Genomic DNA, 20916 nt, shown 5'->3' with positions numbered 1-20916 from the left:
AACAGAGTATTGGTTTGTGCCAAATGACCTAAGAAATTTGATTTTCTATGTTCCCATACCACTAAATCACAATCAAGTCAGGAGTTTAAAATGGCTGATATCCATAAAATGCAGTAAAAGCTGCAGATAAAACTTTACCAGACTGTACTGTACTGGACAATCTTAAATACTATAAATGTTCCTTAACTGATCTTTGCAACAAAAACATATATATATATATATATATAGTATATATAGCTAAATAACCCACCAGGCTAATGTTCACATGCCAGCCTGAGTTAAGCTATGTGTGTTGATCATTTTGTTTCTAGAATTTACTGTTGCACATGAAAAATGAAAATCACTGAATGGTTTTGCCATCAAAACAAACTTCAAAAAAATCTTTCAGTAAGAAAAATCTGTGAATAATATGGAAAAACACAAATGTTCACGCACTGTGAGGCCAAAAGTGTTTTCAATTCAGTCAGATAGATTGTTCTTTAATCCTTCATGTTAGGCCATGAGTTGCTGTGAGAAAAATCCAAAATGTAATTTGATTTAGAGGGTATAACTTACTTTATAGAGCCACAGCTTGAATCCTTTCTCATAAGACGGGTATTAATTAATTTCTGCTTTGGCCAAAGCAAGTCACTTCTGTCTTTTTAATATAACACCTACTTTGCTTACTCAGGATTTACCAAATATTTGCACAGAGACACTAAAAAATAAAGATACAAAGGCTGACCGAAAAAGCAACCAAAAATATTGATCTGATTGTGTTAGCAGTAAGGAATAAAATAAACACTGAAAAAACATATAAAGATATCAGAAAATCTTCTCCCAATACAGACTTTAATTGATTTTAATGTTGTTTAAAAAAACATACGAAAAAATAAAGTATTATAAACCTTTTTTTCATAAAACTGTTACTTGTTAGTATAATTAGGTGTTAAAGGAGCTAGCGGGAGCCTCACATACCTGCAAGCAGGCTCTATTTAATGGGATTTTACCATTCAAATTAAAGCAAAATGATTGCAGAACATACATTTTAAACTGGTTTCAGTTGTAGTTGGTGTTGGTATTGTTACTAACATAGCAGTTATGAGATAAAAAAAGGGTAGCATAAGGATAAAAAAAAAAACCTTTGGTGTACACATTTATCATCATTTCTTGCATTTACAGAAAATACCTCTATTCCTCTTTCACTCTCTGGCTTGCCTCCAACATGTCCCTCACACACATAGACATTAGATAGCTTCTAAAATTTCTATAATACCCATGACTTCAGTTTTAAACACCTCCCTGATTGCAAAAACAGCTATCATCAATAACAGTCTCTACAGCAGACAGTGTTGTTAGAACAAACCTGGCAATGCTTAAGTATAGTTTATTCTCTGATCAGGTGAAAGATATGATTTTTTTAAACTCTCCCACTGGCTAGTTACTGGAAAATTGAGCTCCTCTGCAAAGTAGCCTGTAAATCTCTGGTAGGACATAGAATTTTTCTATTTTCTTTGTTTTATTTTAAAGTAATAGTAGTCTCTTACTTAATCAATTTTCTTATTACATCTTTATACCTTATTATGTATTTAAAAAAGGAAGATTATAGATATAAAATATGAAAATCTTTACACAGAACATGTCAGTGAAACTTTTGTGACAGTTGAATCATTAAAGCTCCTTTATTGAGCCGCTTGACACATTTGCTAATGGTTTCCTTTGATTGTAATTGACAGGGTTAAATATACACTTTGGAATAGTAATTTTTAAAACATCTGAGTCTAATGTCCTTTTATGGATAAGTAGAACAAATTTAACCTTTAAATGTTGTTTGATCAGAAGCATTATTCCAAACAGAGAAATTGTTTTTTTACTCGTATTTGAACGACTGGGTAACATCCACAGCAGGGATATTTAAGGGTTTTGGAAGGCAGTTTTAACAATTCTAATATCCCACCTGTTACATTGGTTGTGCATAATAAAAGTTTTATAATGGAGAGTAATTTACATTTGTTTACACTGATCACCTCAATATGCTGGTCTCCAACCTCTTGAAATATTTGTTTCATGTGAATTGGCAGACTAGAAACACCTCAAGGGACAGAATAATGAGATGAGCTAGCTTTAAAACCTTTGGCTTTAACTCTGTGCAACGTTTGCATTATACACTCCCGGGGTTTTGGAGATAAAGCTGATTCAGGAGCACACAAAGCAATGGATGTTGAATGAATCTGACCAGCCATTAGCTCAAATCTCGGCGCCAACTAATGCCTGTTTCTGCAAGGTGAGGTTTTTCAGCGTGTGGTACTTAAAAAAAATCCAAGCACAGCATTTACAACAGTTCAATTTGCTATTTTTATTTTATTTTTTTTTACATTATTCTCTTCAGACTTTTTAAAGAAAAGTTATTGAACAGTGTAAGAAGAACTGAAACTCAAATGGCAGCAGAGGACAGTGTAACAAAAAAAAAAAAAAAAAGAAGCAACACTGTGGATGACGCCATAGTCTTCTGTTGCTGGCTTTGTGACCGAAACTAGATTTAGTTTTCTTTTTGTCAAAACTCTGGAGCTGTGAACCGTAAGTGTTTATTTTATTAGTGTGAGAAAAGTGAGTGGAGCCCAATAGACACTTTGCTGCATATTTTCAAGGCAGATGCAGATTGTTGTATTCATGGGAAACTGTTTATGCTCTAACTGTCACTATCCAGTAATCAAACACACACACACACACAAAGATATTTGAGCAATTCACGTTTTTCTTCCCATAAAAGTTCCACCAAGCTAACAGTCTTAGTTATAGAGAAGCATCTAATGTGTGATGAAAGTTTAATCCTATCATTTGCTAGAATATTTTAATTTTGTATTCTGCTTTTCACCAAACGCTGACGTTCAGTTACAGACAATATGAAACAAGTTTACAGAGGATTTCATAACACTTGGCAATAATTTACTCAATAAAGCATCTTTGTAGGACTTTCCTAACTTCATACATGTTCTGAATTGCAGCTGTGAGTCAGAGAAAGTTTTCTCAGTAGAGATGACAGCAAAGATTCAAGCTGGATTCTGACACATTGAGTTCATCAGTCTGAGTCACTTTCAGTTTAACTGAGAGTTGAAGTACTTTTCAGACACGGGTCATTCTTTGGCTGCATGGTGAATAAAATGAAAATCTATAATAAAGTGTTACGTTTTAAAACTGCAACTGCACGTTTTTTTTTTTTTTTTTGCTGTTGTTATTGTTTTTTTTTTTCCTTGTGCCAAAAAAAAATCACCGAGGGATTTGGCAGCTTACCAATAATGCTAAATTTCTACATAAAAGAAACAGATTCACATGAGGCAAATGAAAGATGTTTAATGCCATACTTTTATATTGACGATTTTATCTGTTGAAAATATATCAGATGGCAGTCGATTCTGCTGAGTAAAGCATGGGACACAGCAGCTGTTCCTTTACCAGACAGGGAATTCTTAAGTGGGAGAAGAGACACTGGCCTGATGTTTTTGATTATGATATGACTAAAGCTATGACTAATCCTGTCGTTATGACTGAGAACAAAACTGCTCTGAAATATAATCTCATTTTAAACTTGGTTTCCATGAGAAATCAGTTAGAGAACTCGTTTGTTCAGCCACAACTGAAAACTGAGCTGAATGACACATAGAGGCTCAAATGATTCATTTCAGGTCTGTATTCATTTTCAATTCAATTTCACTTCAGTTTATGTATATAACTCCAATTAACAACACATTTCATTCATATATTAAAGGGATACTGTAATCAAATCACCCACACAGATTGGTTAACATATATTCTGTCTTTTTTATCTAAAGAAACCCAGCTGATAGCATCTAATTGCTGAATCTGCTCCTCCTTGTTGAGCACGCAGCAATAATAGACATTCACTTTCATTATGTTGTTGACTATAAAGCAATCCCTCACACTGACTTTGCATAGTCTAAGTGGAGAGGAATAACTCTTGACAGGAAGGAACCTCCAGCAAAACCAGCCTTCTGCTGAGGAGAAGCAGAAACAGACACACAAAATGAACATAGTTTCACTGATTCATAAATATTTTCTATGTTAGAGATGGTGACAGTAAACCAGCTCTATAGGTGGCTTTGTTTAGGAAAAAGAAACGGTTAAACAAATGGGATCTGAGCCAGATTTCATGTCAAGAAGGAGCACATACAGTTAGTCATAGTGAAAAATGAGCGTAAAGCTATTTTTAAGAGTGAAAGAGGACTAAGCATTTAAAAGCTTGGCCCAACTCTATTGTCTATAATAGACATTTATGATAACAGCAGCCCAGCTGATGCCTCCCTCCAGGATGGCATCACAGCTAAACAGAGCCAGATAAAGCTATTAGAATAGAATAGAATAGAAAATCCCTTTATTATCCCACAGTGGGGAAATTCTCAGGTTTACAGCAACAAAACAATTATAGAATAAAGGGTCACACAAATGTGGACCTTAGAAAAATGTATACAAATGACATAATAGTGAAGAGTTAAAAGATAAACAATAAAATACTGTATTGTAAAGTGTTTTAACAATATAAATTCTGAGCACCTGGAGAATAAATAACCAAAACACAGCTATGGACAGTTTTACAGTAATAGATATTTGAAAATAGCAGCAACATCAGAGATGTGCAAAATGACAGCAGCATGTTATTTAACTGACTAAGGTAGAAACTCTGCAAAATCAGCATAAATGTAAGAACTTACTGAGGTTGTTGGGAACAGTGGTGGTTATGGAGTCTTACAGCTGCTGGGAGGAAGGATCTGTGATAACGCTCCTTGGTGCATTATGAATTATGATCAGGAAAAGGCAGACGGAACATAAAGGTGGTTGGAGTAATGAATAATTCAAAATTGAAGTATAGAAGTAAAATAATGTAGAGTGATCCCTATGTCCTCCAGCAGCCTAAATCTATAGCAGCATTTCCGCTTCCTCTGAGCCATTTTATATTTTATTTGCTCAAGGTCACATGAAGTGTTCAAGTTATCTTGCTACATCCATACATACACCTCATCCTTGCCAAAAAGTTCTTTTGTTTAAACCTAATAAAGGAAGTCTATTACAATGCATCAGATTTAAAAGGATTGTGTCGTGCAAAATAAACCTTTATGAGCTTTTCACCAGGTTATAATGCTTTTCCTTTCTAAATACATTGTGCACAAAGTTATATTTTGCTTGGTTTCTCTATCTCAGAGTAATTGTCATAAATTCTACTAACTAGCTAATTTTTGTCTTGTTTTTTGACCTTGTGAGATCTTTGACTTTGTTCGGCTTTTAAAAGTGGCGTGATCCTCATTTTAATTTTGATTTGAAGAAAATCATAACTAGGAATCCATAGAACCCTATTGAATGTAGAATAGCCCAGTTAAACAGACTTCCATTTGGCATGTTTCTTTCCAAATTTGGTTTTGTAAGTGGCAAAAACTAGTCTTGCACTATATTTATTATTAGTGCACATAAAAAAAGGCCTGCACACACCATTCTATCACATGTGAAGCTGTCTAGAAGAGTTTGTTGAACATCAATTCTTGGTACATGTTAGAGGTATACAAGTTGCTTTTGCTGCATTCTTTGTTGAATGATGCATGTTAAGTATAATCAAGGGTGTTTATAGTTTTCAACTTTATCAAGATGGGGTACATTCATAATTCCATTATGTTCTCTTCTTATTTTTGTGCTTGTTTTAAGCATTGCCTGATTCATAACGTCTAAATTAATCAAAAAGTAGATTGAGCCGTTCATTTTAGTTTCAAGCATCATGCATGCAGAATGACTTCTTATCATTTTTGAGGGCAAAACATAGTGTAAAATTGAATTGTATCATTATTTGGTAATTGCTGTAATATTTGTTATGCAACAGTCATTGGGGTATTACAAGTATAAAGTGCCAGGACTTAAAGAATAATCTATGTATTGTCTATTAAAGCTTGTTGCCACACAGCTTTAAAAGTGATTATGAGTTTTATGCTATTTGTTCAGAAGTCTTTATTAGCTAATTCTGTCACTGGGTTAATTCAAGATCTCCCACGTTATGAGAATCTCAAACATCCATATATAAGAGTGTCAAGTTGAAACACATACCCTCATATTCAGGGCCCATAATTACATCTTTGGCTTACTTCAGACACGGTTAAACGCTTACACCATCTGTATTTTGGGAAGTATGGCATCGAAAAGGAAACCACTAACATACAGTGTCAAAGGGAAATCTCAGAAGAACTTCGGAGTTACAAGAAAAATTAAGCTGGAAGTTTAATTTTAGACTCTCAAGTTGTTTGCCAACACTTACTGTATGTTAAAGCATGCTCATCTACAAACAGAGATTACTCCAATAACTCTGAAGCCTGAATGTCTTCCTTTTTCTGTATCCTAGTTGTTTTTTTCACTAATGCTTGACTGACCAGCTCTTGGATAGATCAACAAAAACAGACAGGCAGAAACCAGGCAGTGTCAAGGACTTAATGCTACATCTTATCCTAAATGTCTTTTCTGCCTGGAGGTGGAGTGAGAGTGCACATTTTTCCTCAGGAATTTTAAGAGGCAAACAAAAAGGCTTTCAGAGTTTCACATCAATCTGTTACAATTTGTCATTTTTATGTTCGGACCATCTAATTTTTTGCTTATCTTTAATCTTTGTGGCAAATAACACAAAAACCTCACTGTGATGCATCTTTAAAGGGTTGTCCATACAGTGGTTCAAACATGAAGTGAAACTGTAGACTGAGCCTGGGGCAATGTGCTCTAACCTGCGATTACGTGCTTTCAGGCAAAGTTGGCTAAACAATGCTAAGGAGGTTAAAAGGTAGACAAGACAAAGAGAGAGCTAACTCTAAAAACAAATGCCTCTTGTCCATACTAGCATGCACATTTAGGTCAAACCATGACCTTTGCTGGAGACTGACGCTCCTTCTAGAGTTTAATCCCTGGTTGTTTTGGACAATAGCTGGAGGAGAGGAAATCCCCATGTTGCTAATGTGAAGTGGAGGCAGCGGTGGAATGTGGTCAGCTGGACATTGATCAAAAACAGCAACTTCAGCAAATTTATAATAAGCTCTGGGATTTATGCTTGAATGAAGGTTCTTCAGTGGCTGACTGTAGGAGTAAAACACTTAAGATAGAAGATTCTTTGTATGACTTTGTTATTGCCCATACTGATGTGTCAAGGGACATAATTAAATCTTCATATGGACTGACGTTGGAATATATTAGCTTTAATACACTGTTAAAAATGTATTTTTCTCATAACAGTTGTTTATTTAAAAGTGACACATTTTAATGTGTGTACATTTATTTGGCTGCAGGCAGCAGAAAAGTGTGGGCTGATGAAAAGGGATCAATCTAGCACCACCTAGAGTAAATGCTTATGTTCTGTTTAACATTCTAAAAGAAAAATTAGCTTAGAAAGGGGATGTTTAATCTCACTTGATAATCTGGTAGCATTTCGAGATCATAAACATCTGCTCACTGAATTCTGACAGTAATTATCCCAGCTTGCATGACTTTAAAACCATGCTACCTAGATAGTTGTACAATGTCATCTTTCTTAAAAATATTTAGTTGTTTTTTTTCTTTTTGTGAATAACATTTTTTACTGTCATGTTTGCATTAATATCCATTATATGATCAAACATTTTTTTTTTTACAAAATACGTGACATCCTGAAGTGGATCCAGCTGAGCTTTTTCGCTCCCTTAATCTCAGGAGGTTCTACCTCCAGCCAAACCACCCACATTCAGGACTTCCAGGCACAGAAAAAATGTTGCTATTTTAGCCAGTTTAACAAAACAAAGGGTTATATTTCATGTCGAGAAAAGTGCAAGCAAGCCAAACTGATAGAAAGATATCATGTAGAAAGCTAAAAAAAATGAAATTTGTCTAAAGATGTTTGAAAGCACATATAAATGCATATCTAAACAATTACGTGTACAGTATTTCAATCTGAAAAACTCACATGAAGAGAAAAGACAATTAGAAGAAAGTTATTTATACAATGAAATTGTCTTTGGCGCTCAGACCTCGGCAGGAAACATAGTGCTTCATTTTGATAGATATACATGAACAGAAGCGAAGAATAGGGATGTTCCCCCCCAGGCCTGAAACTGGTGGTGGAGTGGAGATAGATGAAGTTGGTCAGTCTGTAGACTGCTGGTTAGCGAGACGGTCTGCTGAGCTTCGTGGGGAGATCCAGTGGATTGTGTGAGCTGATACTAGAGCTTCACTCGGGGACCTGGAAGATGGAAGTCTAGCTTGGATAACACAGGTTGAGAGAGCCTGTCCATGATGCGCAGGCATGAAGCGACAGTGGAGAGGAAAAACCTCTGGCAGAACAACATGGTGGTCTGGAAAGCAGTAAGAGTCCAGGAGGAATGACATTCTGATGAAGTTTTAGCTATGATGGTGGAGGAGGGGCTGGAGGTGGGGTTAACGAGATCATCTGAATGAAGTCACACAGTGCATCCTCCGCCTACCCACAGGAGCAGACAAGAGCAGATTGGAGGCCTTTTAAGATGAGCTTTGGGTGTGAATTGGCTTTCGTGGAGGTGTGGTTCAAAGCTGATTGGCTCTGTCGCAGGTGGATATATGAGAGCAATGCGTTTCTTCAGCTGAACTTCTGCCTAGGCTCCATTTTAAAAATCTGTGTGGATGTCAACTTTGGCTGAAATACTGAAGGTTTTAAAGCAAAGCCGATCACATACAGTTGGGATTCCTTAAAAACAGATAAAAGAAATTTAGTTTAGAGGTGATTTAGAGCCTCAGAATAAATGTTATCTTCAGGAAGAGTAAACTTTATCTTAAATCATACACACCGTTTATCTATTTTTCCCCCCTTCTCTAGATACCCAAACTGCCCCACAAATGATTCAAAAGTGTGGGGCCATTTTTAGATTGCTTGTGTGACAGAAGTCTTATCACCAGACTTGTTCAACACAACTACATAGATCAAGATCCATTTTCTGTCTTACATGAAAAGTCCTAAAAGGAAAAGCAAAAGTTGAAGCTTGAATGATTTGCCTGTTTTTTTCAAGTGCTCTTGATTGCAGCTGTTTCATCAGATGACGTCAGGCCAACACAGCAGCCAAAAAAAAATCCTGTCTAAGACTGACTAGAATTTGACTAAAAACTATAATGGACCAAATTATTTCATACTGTATAACATGTCTACTGAAGTGTCAACTAAAACTTCATGGAAGGTGCTTTCTGTTTATCTGGCAGCACTAAGTAGCAGTTTGCCAATAGTCTGTGAAGCTGTCACAACATGCAGTACATGGAGAAAGAAAAAAAACAGACCTTGATATTATACAGAAGATAGCCATTGTCCATTTTATATGGTGGAGTGGTGGCCCAGTGGTTAAAGCATTGTGCTTGAATCCCGGAGGTTCTTGGTTCACACACTCCCATGGTCGCCACTCTGGTCCCTGAGCAAGACCCTTAACCCCACACTGCTCTCCCGGCAGTAACAGTGGCAGCCCACTGCTCCCCAAAGGGATGGGCTGAATGCAGAGAGTGAATTTACAAAAAAAGAAACTATTACATACTTTTTTTCATTTCATTTTTTGTAGTAACATTTTAAAAGTTCTCTTTCTGCAGTGTAACCCATACACTAAAATTAATTCAACATCAAAATGACTGTTCAGCAAATGAGATGCTGGAGGGTTAAAATATAAGCCCTCTTTTAAACACAACACTTGGAATAGAGTTTTAGAAACAAAAATAGCTTTCAAATCAGGTAATGTTACTTCATGTTGTAAAAAAAGTTCTAATAATTGCCTTTTTTTATGCTTAAAATGACAAATAATGTTAGCTGGCTATATGTTTAAGTCAAACAGACCCTAAGACTTGGACTCAGGTTGTTATAAGTTACTTTTGAGAACAAGCTGCAGAAGAAAACCCCAGTTATGGGTTAAGATAACTGTCAGTAAACAAATATGTGAAGGTGTCTGAATTTGCGAATGTAAGTCAATAAATGTTAAGGTTACAGTTAAGATTTTTTATTTTTTTTTTTTTTATTTACTGATTTTTAATCCTATATTCATGTTTATTCTGTGAAAATGCAATTTTGTTACAAGTTTACAAAACTACAAATTCAAATCACAAATTTACAAATAAGAATCACAACTTAAATATACGAATCTATACACCCTGATAAAGCTGTTCATTGCTTAGCAAATGGTGGCGATAATACAGCTGTGGTCGTTCACCTGACATTAAATAAAAAAAACAACAGAAAGATGATGATAACGAAATCATCAACTGCATGTTTTAATGAGCATTCAATGAAAACAACATTCCAACAAAGATATAACATTAGTTTGATAGTTGTGTTTTGTGCTTTTTCTTGATTTTTGTTGGGCAATCTTTCAGTAGCATTACCATTACCAACTGGTAAGGAGTCTAACAACTTTTTCTAGGGTTCTACATTTGTTCTCGTTATTTTGTGATTTGTTTTTGTAGTTTTTGTAAAGTTGTAAGTTTGTTACTTTTTTCATGACTTCTAAAGTTATTTTCTCACAGAAGAAAGATCTAATGCTTCATATATGTAAGAGCTGACAAGGAAGAAATACAAATTGATTCATGTTCATTGACTAACATTTACGAACATTTACAAAACCTCCACATATATTTTTATTGACATTTATTTTACTCCATACCACAAACCCCAGCTCTGACTGATTCTCCATTGAAAGTAGGCCTGAACTATTTTGCTAAAAATCTAAATTAAGATTATTTTCAACCAATATTGCTATTTTAATGCGATAATCCATGTTTTACTCCAGGGTTTCAGTTTTTTTCATGACCTTTCCAGAGTCCAGCGTTGCAGGACTTTAATGTTAAACTTGCACAAACAAGTTCTTATTTTTTACTCTAATGCATTAATCTAGGTTCTAGCTGCAACTCTGTCTTCCCTTCTGTGTGACAGCATACCCACTTTAATTATATTACTGCCACCTACATGTAAAGGGCTGGAAGGAGAAATTTAGTGTCTTACTTTTGTCATTAAGTGTATTTTGATTAAAAATTTAGTGCCCCTGCAATTTGAAAATTGCATTTTTCTTAATTGCAATTATATTGCAAAAAGCAAATCTTTGCCCACCCCTAGTTGAAATAGTGCATTTGATTAATTAACCAGAAATATAAAATGGGCTGTTAATTACTCTTAAAAATGCATTCATATTAGATGCAGCATCTAATTACTGACAATATGGAACTCTCTAGATCAGGCTGGACTTTTTCAAAATCAAAGCATTTCTTGGTACATCCAATCATATATTTGCCTCTGGTCTTATTCACTCACCACAATGCAGAGAATTTTGCAATTAATGACAAACTTCAGAAAAATCTGACTGTTTAAGCTTGACAGCAATGGTTTTATATAAAGATTTAGTCTCCTATTAATTAATTCAACATGAAGAACTTCTGAACCTGTCGGAGAGCAGAAAACATTCATGAACTCTAAAAATTAAACCAAATAGAATAAAAACATGCTCAGCTTTTTGTTGTCACGTATAATATTAGTTGCAAAGAATAAAGTAGAACCTAAATTTTAGAGGTTGCGTGAGTCTTAAACAGCTGTTATACATTATCATTCAAGAGCCTACCTCCAAAATATTTTACTCCCCATTTCGCAAGCTGTTGTGACAGATGTACACAATCAGGAAAATGAAGCAAAAGGAAGAAATGCAGTGACTAACAGAGGTGCAGAATGAGAAAACTGGAGGTGCTTAGATATTGACATTGAATTGAATCCAGTATCCTGCACTGTCTGGAGAATGTTAACTCATTTTAGCTCTCTGTCATTGCAAATGTTAAACATAGCTGAAAGATTTAAGGTGTTATTACGTTGTTCATATAAACAACAGTTGAATATCTCTTACATTTGTTTCCAACATTTCATGTCTAAAGTGCAGACAGATGCTTTGGTGTCTGCCAGTTGTTCCGTCTTACCAGTGTGAGGTCTTTGAAGCTGCTGTGCTTCTGTTTACTTTGAGCTCCTCAGGACCTGCTTAGGCCATCAGGCCATACCAGAAACAGGCTTAAAGAAGGCTCCTTTGTTGGATGGGGGGGTTAACTGTAACACAGCAGGTTACTGAGAACTAACTGCATGAATAGAATTCCTGCTGTCTTAAAGCAGTATTACATCTTTAACATAAATAGTCAATTTGACTAACTTTTGCATTTTTATGTTACATTTTATATCTTTTCAAAAACCATTGCAACATGAAAAATTATGCAGCTGACTTTAGCAGTGATAAAATATTTCCTTTATATCTACATTAGGTTGATTTGTATTTTTTTTCTATATGTACATATCATTAATTTCCCCAGCTGTGGTTTGAGTAAGAATCGCTTCATTACATTTTAAGCCAGTAGACTATTGGTTTTCCTGTACATCAAATTGACATCAAAACCTGAAATATCAAATCAAATATATTTATAGTGAGTTTATTGTATATATTATAGTAAAACAGCATAGCATGTCTCGTGAGAAACAATCAGACTAATCAGAATTAACAAAAGCTAATATATACAGTACTGTAGAAACACAAGACAGGAAAACATATTAAATGAACATAATAATGTAAATTGTGCAATCTTGGCATTCCAGAGTTTTTACCTTTTAGTAATTAATTTCAGTTTCTGTTTGCACCAGTTCTATAACTATATGACGCCTTTACTCCATGTCAGCAAGAATTGAATAACAGATCAATTTGCAAATTTCTGTTCTAGGCAGTAATCATGTTAAGAATAGCTATGGACTGACTTCACTAAGCTAAGGATTCCAATAACAATCGAATATATAAATATGAATTAGTTTTACATCTATTTTATCGCAAATGGTATTATTATTTATCATATTACTGTGTGAATGTGAAACATACCTCTTTTTTTTCTTTTTTTTGCTCTCTTTTTGTGTCTTTAAACTAAATATTCCGTGTTCATGGAATCATTAAATGCATATTTATGTGGTTGTTACATTGTGTGCAGTTGTTTCCTTTATTTAGAGAAGAAAATAAAGAAGTTCCACAGTTAGTGCTGAAATTTAGGCCAATGAGGCGAGCTGCTTGTGCTTTATCAGGATTTCTATTTCCCAGTATTATCAATAGCTGATGGTTTGGACTATTAATTATTTCTGAACAAAAAGGGGAAACCCCAGCTTTGAAGATAAAGTTCAACATATCTGCAGAATAAACCTTCAAGATCCCTGTCTTTATAAAAATAAACTGCAATTTTATTCATTGAAAGCTTAATTCGGAGGAACAATTCACAGCCACCTAACATGCCAAAGCTGCAGATTTATTTTAACCTTTGTTGCTGCCGTACTGCACAGCCAGATCAAAAGTGCTCGGCTATTTCACTAATCTAATCTCAGATCTCTAAACATCCCCATCTCAAAGCCAAGCTTATGCTCTGATGGGTTCACTGAAATGTTTTAAAGATGCTCCCCTTTCATCTGAATTGTTTCCACGTGCTTAGCTGGTCTTTACTAATAGCACAGCTGCAGCTGATACCTCAACCTTCCAGGCATTGAGAGGATTACTTCACAAAAAGCACAGTAAAAACTGGCTACTCATGTAGCACTTGACCTAAAACTGTTTTGCGGACAGTTGCGTCTTTGAGGGCATTTGCGATTAAAAGAGGCATCCCCCTTTCACTTTGATCATTTGACAACCCTGGTCAGCTGCAAATATATTAACTCAAATTAGCCGTGTCCAGGTAAGGAATGAAGTGAGCATTCTGTTGTAACACAGGATAAAATTATTCATCTCTGTGAAAAAGATAAAAAAAAAAGACCATTAAAAACGCTTATGTTTTCCCATGTGTTCTAAAAATTAATCCAAAAGGTTCAAAGATATTCCTTCTTTATTTGCCCATCTCTAGATTCCAAAACTTTTTGCCAGATTCCCAGTAAGCACAGCAAAGGATCAAAGGTTGGCAAAGCATCTATTGTGTTGCACTAAAGGGTATTTGTTCTTGAGTTTTTTGGACCATCGGGACTTTTTCTAATGACTCACAGTTAAAATCGTTCTATAAAATCACATCCAAGTAATACAAAAACATTCTTCATTGTAATTTATAGTTCTATTTATCTTGTTTATGGCATTGGTTTATAAAGAGAGAGTTTAACATTAGCCTTTTTTTTTAAATTAAGGTTTTCTCTAAATGTAGCAAAAAGTTAAAACACATCCCACAGTATCAAAAATTATTTCCGTCTTTATTTAATAGCAATAGAAATATCTATCTCCACTGCTCAATGCACAGATTGCCAGACCACCAAAGGAGAACACAGGGACATACAACCATGCACATGCCTGAGGGTAATTTAGAAAGACCAGTTAATCTTACAGGTTTTTTTTTTGTGGACTCTTGGAAGAAGAGAACCCATGCATGCACATGGAGGCATGAAAACTCCATGCAGAAAGTTTGCAGGCTGGGATCAGAACATGTGCAGGACCCTCGCTGCAAAGTGCATCCAACTATGCAGACATCCAAATTACATTATTAATCTGTCTGTTAATTTACTGCATATGCATAAATGTAAAACTGAGGTTGATTGAAATTAGTTTGTTTTCACACATTTTTTTTTCAGTGGATGTGATTAATGAAATCTCACATAAGCGAAGAAAAATAAAATGTTTTCATCTAACTTTAAAGTTTAGGGGCTTCCGTTATCTTTAAATTAAAGGCAAATTCAGATTTTTTGTTTATTAATGCTTACTTTTTGAGTTACATTTTTAGTCTTTTTAGTCTGGGCTGACACTGTGTCCGGCTCTCTTTCTTCCTGCAGACTTCCTTGGTGCTGAGAGACTTTCATCTGTTTTCTTTTTCGTCATTTTCTTAGTCCCTGTTTGATGTGTAAATCTTAAAGGGAGCTGATCCAGTGGTCAGCTGCCAAGACTGTAAAATGCTCCTCCAACTTGAGCACCGGACAAAGGAAGAAAGGAAGGAGTAAATGTCTGGGCCAGGGATTGAAATGAAAAAATCTGAACAGCTGACTGTGTGCTTCTCACACTGCTGATGTGGAGCTTTGGTTGTAAAACCTCTGCTGCTCGAATGAAGCTCCAATTAATGATGCTTTAACAGCTATCCTGCAAAGTTTTATCAAATGTGTTTGTAAGGGTAAATCCAACTGATTTTTGTATGCTTTTAGTTAAAATGCTTATGCTGGTATAGAAAGTTGTGACTATGTGTAGCTGCATCATGTTTGGAGGCAAACATCTGAATGGCAAGAGTTTAAGAGGTTTATTGACATACAAGGAACACCAAGGAACTGATATGTCTGGATGTCTGGGATTGGAGCCAGGAAGAAGTCAGCAGAGTATTTTGGTCCATGTGACAAAAAAACAAAAGGTTTTTCAGGATGGATTAGATGGTGGAGTGATGGAGCGTTAGGAGGTTTAAAGAAAGGAAGATCTAGGAAAGAATTCAGGGTGTAATCTTTGGAAGAATTGGAGAGAGTGAGGTTAGTGTTAGGTCAGGTAATCAATAGTAAAATCAACACAAGAAATATTACAGAATCCTTCAGCTCAGTGGGAGAAAAATCCCAGACTTATGACCTGCTGTTCTTTAGCGCATGGAGCATTTCACATGCTTTCATTGCAGTTGATGCGTTAAACAGAGGAACCTCCCTTGCCTTTGTTATGAAGTTGGGGTAAGAAGCTGGCATAATGTGCTACATACTGTACTGCATGGTGAAATAACATTAAATACAAAGTAACCTCTTGGATTTAAATATCTAAAATTGAACTGGTCCTTATTAGCTTCATTTCATAGCGCTCTCTCATATTACATAGTGCCAGTTTTTTTGATATGCATGAATAGGAGTAAAGAATGGGGATGTTTCCCCCCGGGCCTGAAACTGGTGGTTTAGTGGGGGTAGATGAAGTTGGTCAGTCTATGACATTGTGTTTGAGATGAATGGAGAGATCCACTGTGTGAGCTGATACTAGTGCTTCACTCAGGGACCTGGAAGCTTGGATAACACGGGTTGCGTGAACCTGTCCATGATGAGTAAGGATGAAGTGACAGTGGAGAGGAAAAACTCCCCATTGGGAAGAAACCTCTGGCAGAACCAGGTTCAATGTGGTGGTCTTCTGCTGGACCGGTTGAATTGAGACAAGGAAAGCAGTAAGAGTCTTGGAGGAATGACACTCTGATGAAGCTTTAGCTACAATGGTGGTGGAGGGGCTGGAGGTGGGATGAAACAGGCTCATCTGAATCTAAGTCTGACATAGTGACACCACTGCCTGCTCTTTGGGTAGCAGAAGGAGTTGTGGTTTGGAGACCTTTTAAGATAAAGTCTGGATGCTGATTGGGCTTTTGTTGAGGTGTGATCAAAGCTTATTAGCTGATGTCGGAGGCGGATGAAGGCGATTAATCAGTTTATTCAATTGAACTTCCACCTAGGCTCCATAAAATTATATAAACCCAACCATAAGAATGCCTCACAACACAGTACTGTAAGTATTCAGATGTGTTATTAAGATTGTAGGTAATTATAATAATAATTATATCTTTATTTCTGGTGTGTAGTTGTTTAAAGTTAATCAGAATCAGTAATCAGATACATCCTCAGAACCATTCTAACCCCATAACAGCAAGTCAAAGGAAATATATATAATTCTTATCTTTTTTTCTCTCTTCCCAGAATCCACAATCTCTGGACCTTTCCATCCAGAGTGCCCTGTCGGCCCTCTTCCCACCTTTTGAGGCTACGGCACCGATCGTCCTCAGCCAGTTATTTCGCACCATCGATGAACGTTACCAAGGCGATGCTTTGCAATGCCTGTTGGACTTCCTTATCCCCTCCAAACACTTACTGGAGTCGGTGCAGCAGGCTGCATGTGTGAGTATGAATGTATAAAACACACTCTTCGTTTTCACTTAGGCTGTAGATTTGCAACAATGTTATAGAGGCAAGAGAAATAATATAAATCATAGCAACTTGATGATCCTTATATCTAAATTAACATTCGTTTTGGTCCTGCTGGCCCTGCAGCAGCATTTTTCCCTTCAGCTGTATTTATATTTACAAGCTTGATGACTGTAGTAAATATCAAATTATCCTTTTTTGTTAAATGCTTCAAGGTTAAACTATAGACTGTTGATAGTGAAGCATGACAGCAAAACAAACTTTGAAATAGGAATCAGCTTTATTGGCCAAGATTCTGCATGTATGCTAAATATTAAGTCCCTAATCCTTGTAAGCAATAAAAACAGTAAATGAAACATCTCTTTGTCTTTATTAACAATAATCTTTTTCTATTTCAGTCTGGTTACTCTGATGTGGTTTTCCGCTGCGAGGGCTGGCCTCTTTGTCTCCATGACAAAACCGTCATCCAGTTAGCCTCTGTGAACCCTTTGCTGTTGCGTCCTGGAGACTTTTATCTCCAGGTGGAACCCTTTGGGGACCAAGCTGCACGGATCGTCCTGAAAAGCCTTCTGGAGGAGGAGTGTCGAGAAGTTGAGGAGACCCCGATCCCTGAGACGTCCTACCCCTGCCTCTTCACTGAGGAGTGGCTGCAGGATATCAACGAAGGACGCCAGGGGACTCCTCTATCTCGTTGTCTTCTTTGCACAGACCAGGGTGTAATCAAGTTGCCGTGGGCTGAAATTGCTGTCCCTGAGTTTTTGGACAGGCCTAAGACTAAGTCCACCTGTAGGGAAACAGCACCTCAGTCAAAGAAGGCCTCCGCTTCTTCCCACTTCAACTCGTCCACCCTCCCAGTGGAAGCGGTTATTCCTCCGCAAGAATACAGGATGTCAGCATCCCTGAGACCTGCACACACATCTTCCAAACTCATCAAAATGGACCGTGAAAGACAGTCCTCCAGATCAGGGTCTAAACCACTAAACAAGCCAGTGGGTTGGGTTTCTCCCAACACCTGGGAGAGTCTTACCCATCAGGAGATGGAGGGGGATTATGTGGACCTGGTGGACCTTGCTAAAGGGAGGGAGTTTGTGGATAAAGAAATCCAACCTAATTTAGTTTTGCCCAAGCCCGTGAGACCACCCCCACCCATCCCACCTGGAAAAAACAGTCCCTGTGGACAAACCTGTGAAGATGCATGCAAGCCGTGCAGCCAAAAACAGCTTGATCAAGAGTTAATTGATCTGGACTTAAAATGTAGATTCAGAGACTCGTATGTAGCAGCAATTAAAAACCCAGTTCCCTTTGAGAGGGGGGGGATCAAACTGCTAGATGCTTTGGAGGAGGTTGGACTGAGTGAAGAGGGTGTTGTAAGATCTGGAGGGCCATTTGAGGCTCAAAAAGATCATCAAGGTAACTTCTTTAACCACTGCAAAGAAACTGTGAAAAGCAATGATTCCTTGGAGAACGTTGGATTTCACCGTCCATCTAGCTATGAATCAGTAAACCTAACAAAGGAATCTGATGTGATCTTGAAACCCTTCGCTGGATTGAGCCACAGCGACACAAAACTAATTTCTCACCAGTTAGAACACGGTCTTTGCAAGCATCCTGGATCAGATGTGTCCATGGCAACACCTGAGGGTGGTTTGAAGCTACGGCAGAAAGAGGAAGTTGTAAAACCATCAGGAAAACATAAAGTTAAAGTAAGATCTTTGTCTGCCTTGTCAGACACCCCTACAGGGAGCCCTGCTCTGTACAAAATCAACAACAGAAGCAACAGTGATGTTTGCCCTGAAACAGTAACCAGCATAATACAGCAGGAAAAAAGTGCATTAGGAGATCAAGAGGCTGCAAAGATGGAAAGATTAAAGTGCTGGAAGAAAGGTAAGCAGAAACATTTCATCCTGTGTGTTTGGCTAACTCCCTGCAGATTTATTTTCCCAAATAGTGGCCCACACACATGCTTAGGCAGTCATTTACAACAGTGATGCTCGACACTCAAAGATTTTCCCAACAGTCAAGCAAAAAAACTGAGTTCAAGAAACTCTATTTTGACCTTGTTGTGTTTGAGGGGATGTGGCTACTCTGAGGGTCACGGCTCATAAAGACTCTTCAGAACAAGGGTTCAAAAGTCAGAGATCAGACTTCAGCACGATCTTCCTCCGGGGAATATCCCTGTGCTGTCAGGCAAGCCAGTCTCATTCACGTCATTCCTCTTATCAGGCGATGGAACGGAAATAGCATCCAGCACCCCAGTCAAAGACAGGGAATGAACCCAGTGATTGGAGAAGAAAAAGCAGAACATTTGTCTAATGTAGGGAGACTGAATGACAGGCAAAGTAGGAAGTTTCTCTGTGACTTTCTCCAGTTTGTGTGTGCATGAATAGCTTTAGCTTTTTTATTTTTATATTTTTATTGTCATTACACTGTCACAAATACAGAGCAATGAAATTCACTCTCTGCATTTAACCCATCCCCTTAGGGAGCAGTGGGCTGCCATTGTGTGGCGCCCGGGGAGCAGTGTGAGGTTAAGGGTCTTGCTCAGGGACCCAGAGGGGCAGCCTGTGGGAGTGGAGTTCGAACTCAGAACCTCTGGATTCAAAGTTCAATGCCCTAAGCACTAGGCCCCCCAACACTTCAGCAGGGGCAAGCTGAGATCTAGATCGTTTAAACTGGTGGAAGCAACTGACAGGATCTAAAAAGATGTAATCTATGTAACCTGTCTTTACAAAGCTATATATCTATTCTATGTTTGTTTAATATCTAATAATGTCGAATGTGAAACCGTTTATCGAAGGGTCACAGGAAATTGAATATTAAAATGTACTTGTATTAAAGATCAACATAGAAATAAAAAAATGGAATTGTAATTATGCATTTAAAACTTTATTTCCTTTTCTGGAAACAAAAACAATTCCTAAATCTGTTTTTTCAGGTTTGTATCTATATATGGTCGGATAAACAAACAACTAAGTCTAATCTTCACTCATCTGTGACCCAAACTGGCTAATGGAAGGAAATTAGACAGGATGTTTGAGGACATCCCTGCCAATAACTGAGAGCTGTTTGAACACCAGTTTCCTTGTCCACAGTAAAACAAGCTTAACATCAGAATCGACTAACAGGGTCCCCCCCAGGAAACAAACAACCCGATCCTTCAAGCTTTGAAATTTTTAACTACTCACATGCAAAATCCTAATACCTTTTAGAGAAAAAAGACCTAGCCTTTTGTTAGGGGATAAGAAAAGCCAAGGTTATGATTTCGGACGAAGAAAACAAATAACTCCACAAGCTGTGAAGCACAGTAGTGGTAGCGTCCCACAGAATAGTTCTGTTGCCATGGTAGTGAGTGAATGCATAAAAAAGAGGAGAACATCCACATATCTCAGTTTAACCCAGACCTAGATGGCTGAAAGACACATTACTATAACAGAGAGTTCCCTGAAGGGAACCCCTAGCGGTCCACGAGTGAATTGCAAGAGGTACATGAAAATATTGGATTTCTTACTGTAGGTAGTAAAATAAAATAAGGCTGAGATCTGTTCTGCTCTGTGAGGACCCAACAAAAAAATAAAAATAAAACAAGCTTTTTTCAACTAAAAAGTAAGTTTTTCTTGAGTTCATCTTCAGCTTTGAAACACATCCAAACCATGCAGAGGAACAGATTGGATGTAGAGAACAGCATGAGATCAGCTGTTTTCCCACACCTGATCAAAGCAGCTCAAGGCTCTTGATGAAAACAAAATAAAACTAATTAAGTCAGTCAGTGTATCATTTTTATTCTGTATTTTGTTCCCAATTCATCAATGTTTAAATGTGATTATGAGGTAGTTAAGTAGAGGAGCTCCAGTTTTATAATACAGGTTTATATTGTATAAATTTCCTTACTAACTTTCAGGCAAAATATTTATGTTGTTTTTGTATTTGAGATGGAAAGCATAAAATTCTAAAAATTAAATGCTCAAATTAAAAACAGACAGAAAGACAGACAGACAGATAGATAGATAGATAGATAGATAGATAGATAGATAGATAGATAGATAGAT

At 36.9% G+C, this 20916-nt stretch overlaps 1 protein-coding gene across 2 annotated transcripts in view; it reads left to right on the top strand.

The window, feature by feature from the left end:
• LOC107101971 overlaps positions 1-20916 on the top strand; it is a 46836-nt gene that overhangs the window by 2745 nt on the left and 23175 nt on the right. For both annotated transcript variants that reach the window (XM_015401075.1, XM_015401074.1), the window contains exons 2-3: positions 16646-16843; positions 17269-18754. In XM_015401075.1, coding sequence (XP_015256561.1) covers positions 16646-16843; positions 17269-18754 — 1684 coding nt within the window. The remainder of the gene's footprint in view (positions 1-16645; positions 16844-17268; positions 18755-20916) is intronic.

This window comes from Cyprinodon variegatus, unplaced genomic scaffold, assembly GCF_000732505.1.
Source record: "Cyprinodon variegatus isolate N-32 unplaced genomic scaffold, C_variegatus-1.0 Scaffold1180, whole genome shotgun sequence".
NCBI classification, from domain to species: Eukaryota; Metazoa; Chordata; class Actinopteri; order Cyprinodontiformes; family Cyprinodontidae; genus Cyprinodon; species Cyprinodon variegatus.
Note: the sequence above shows the minus strand (reverse complement) of the source record. Positions and strands in the feature narration are given on the sequence as shown.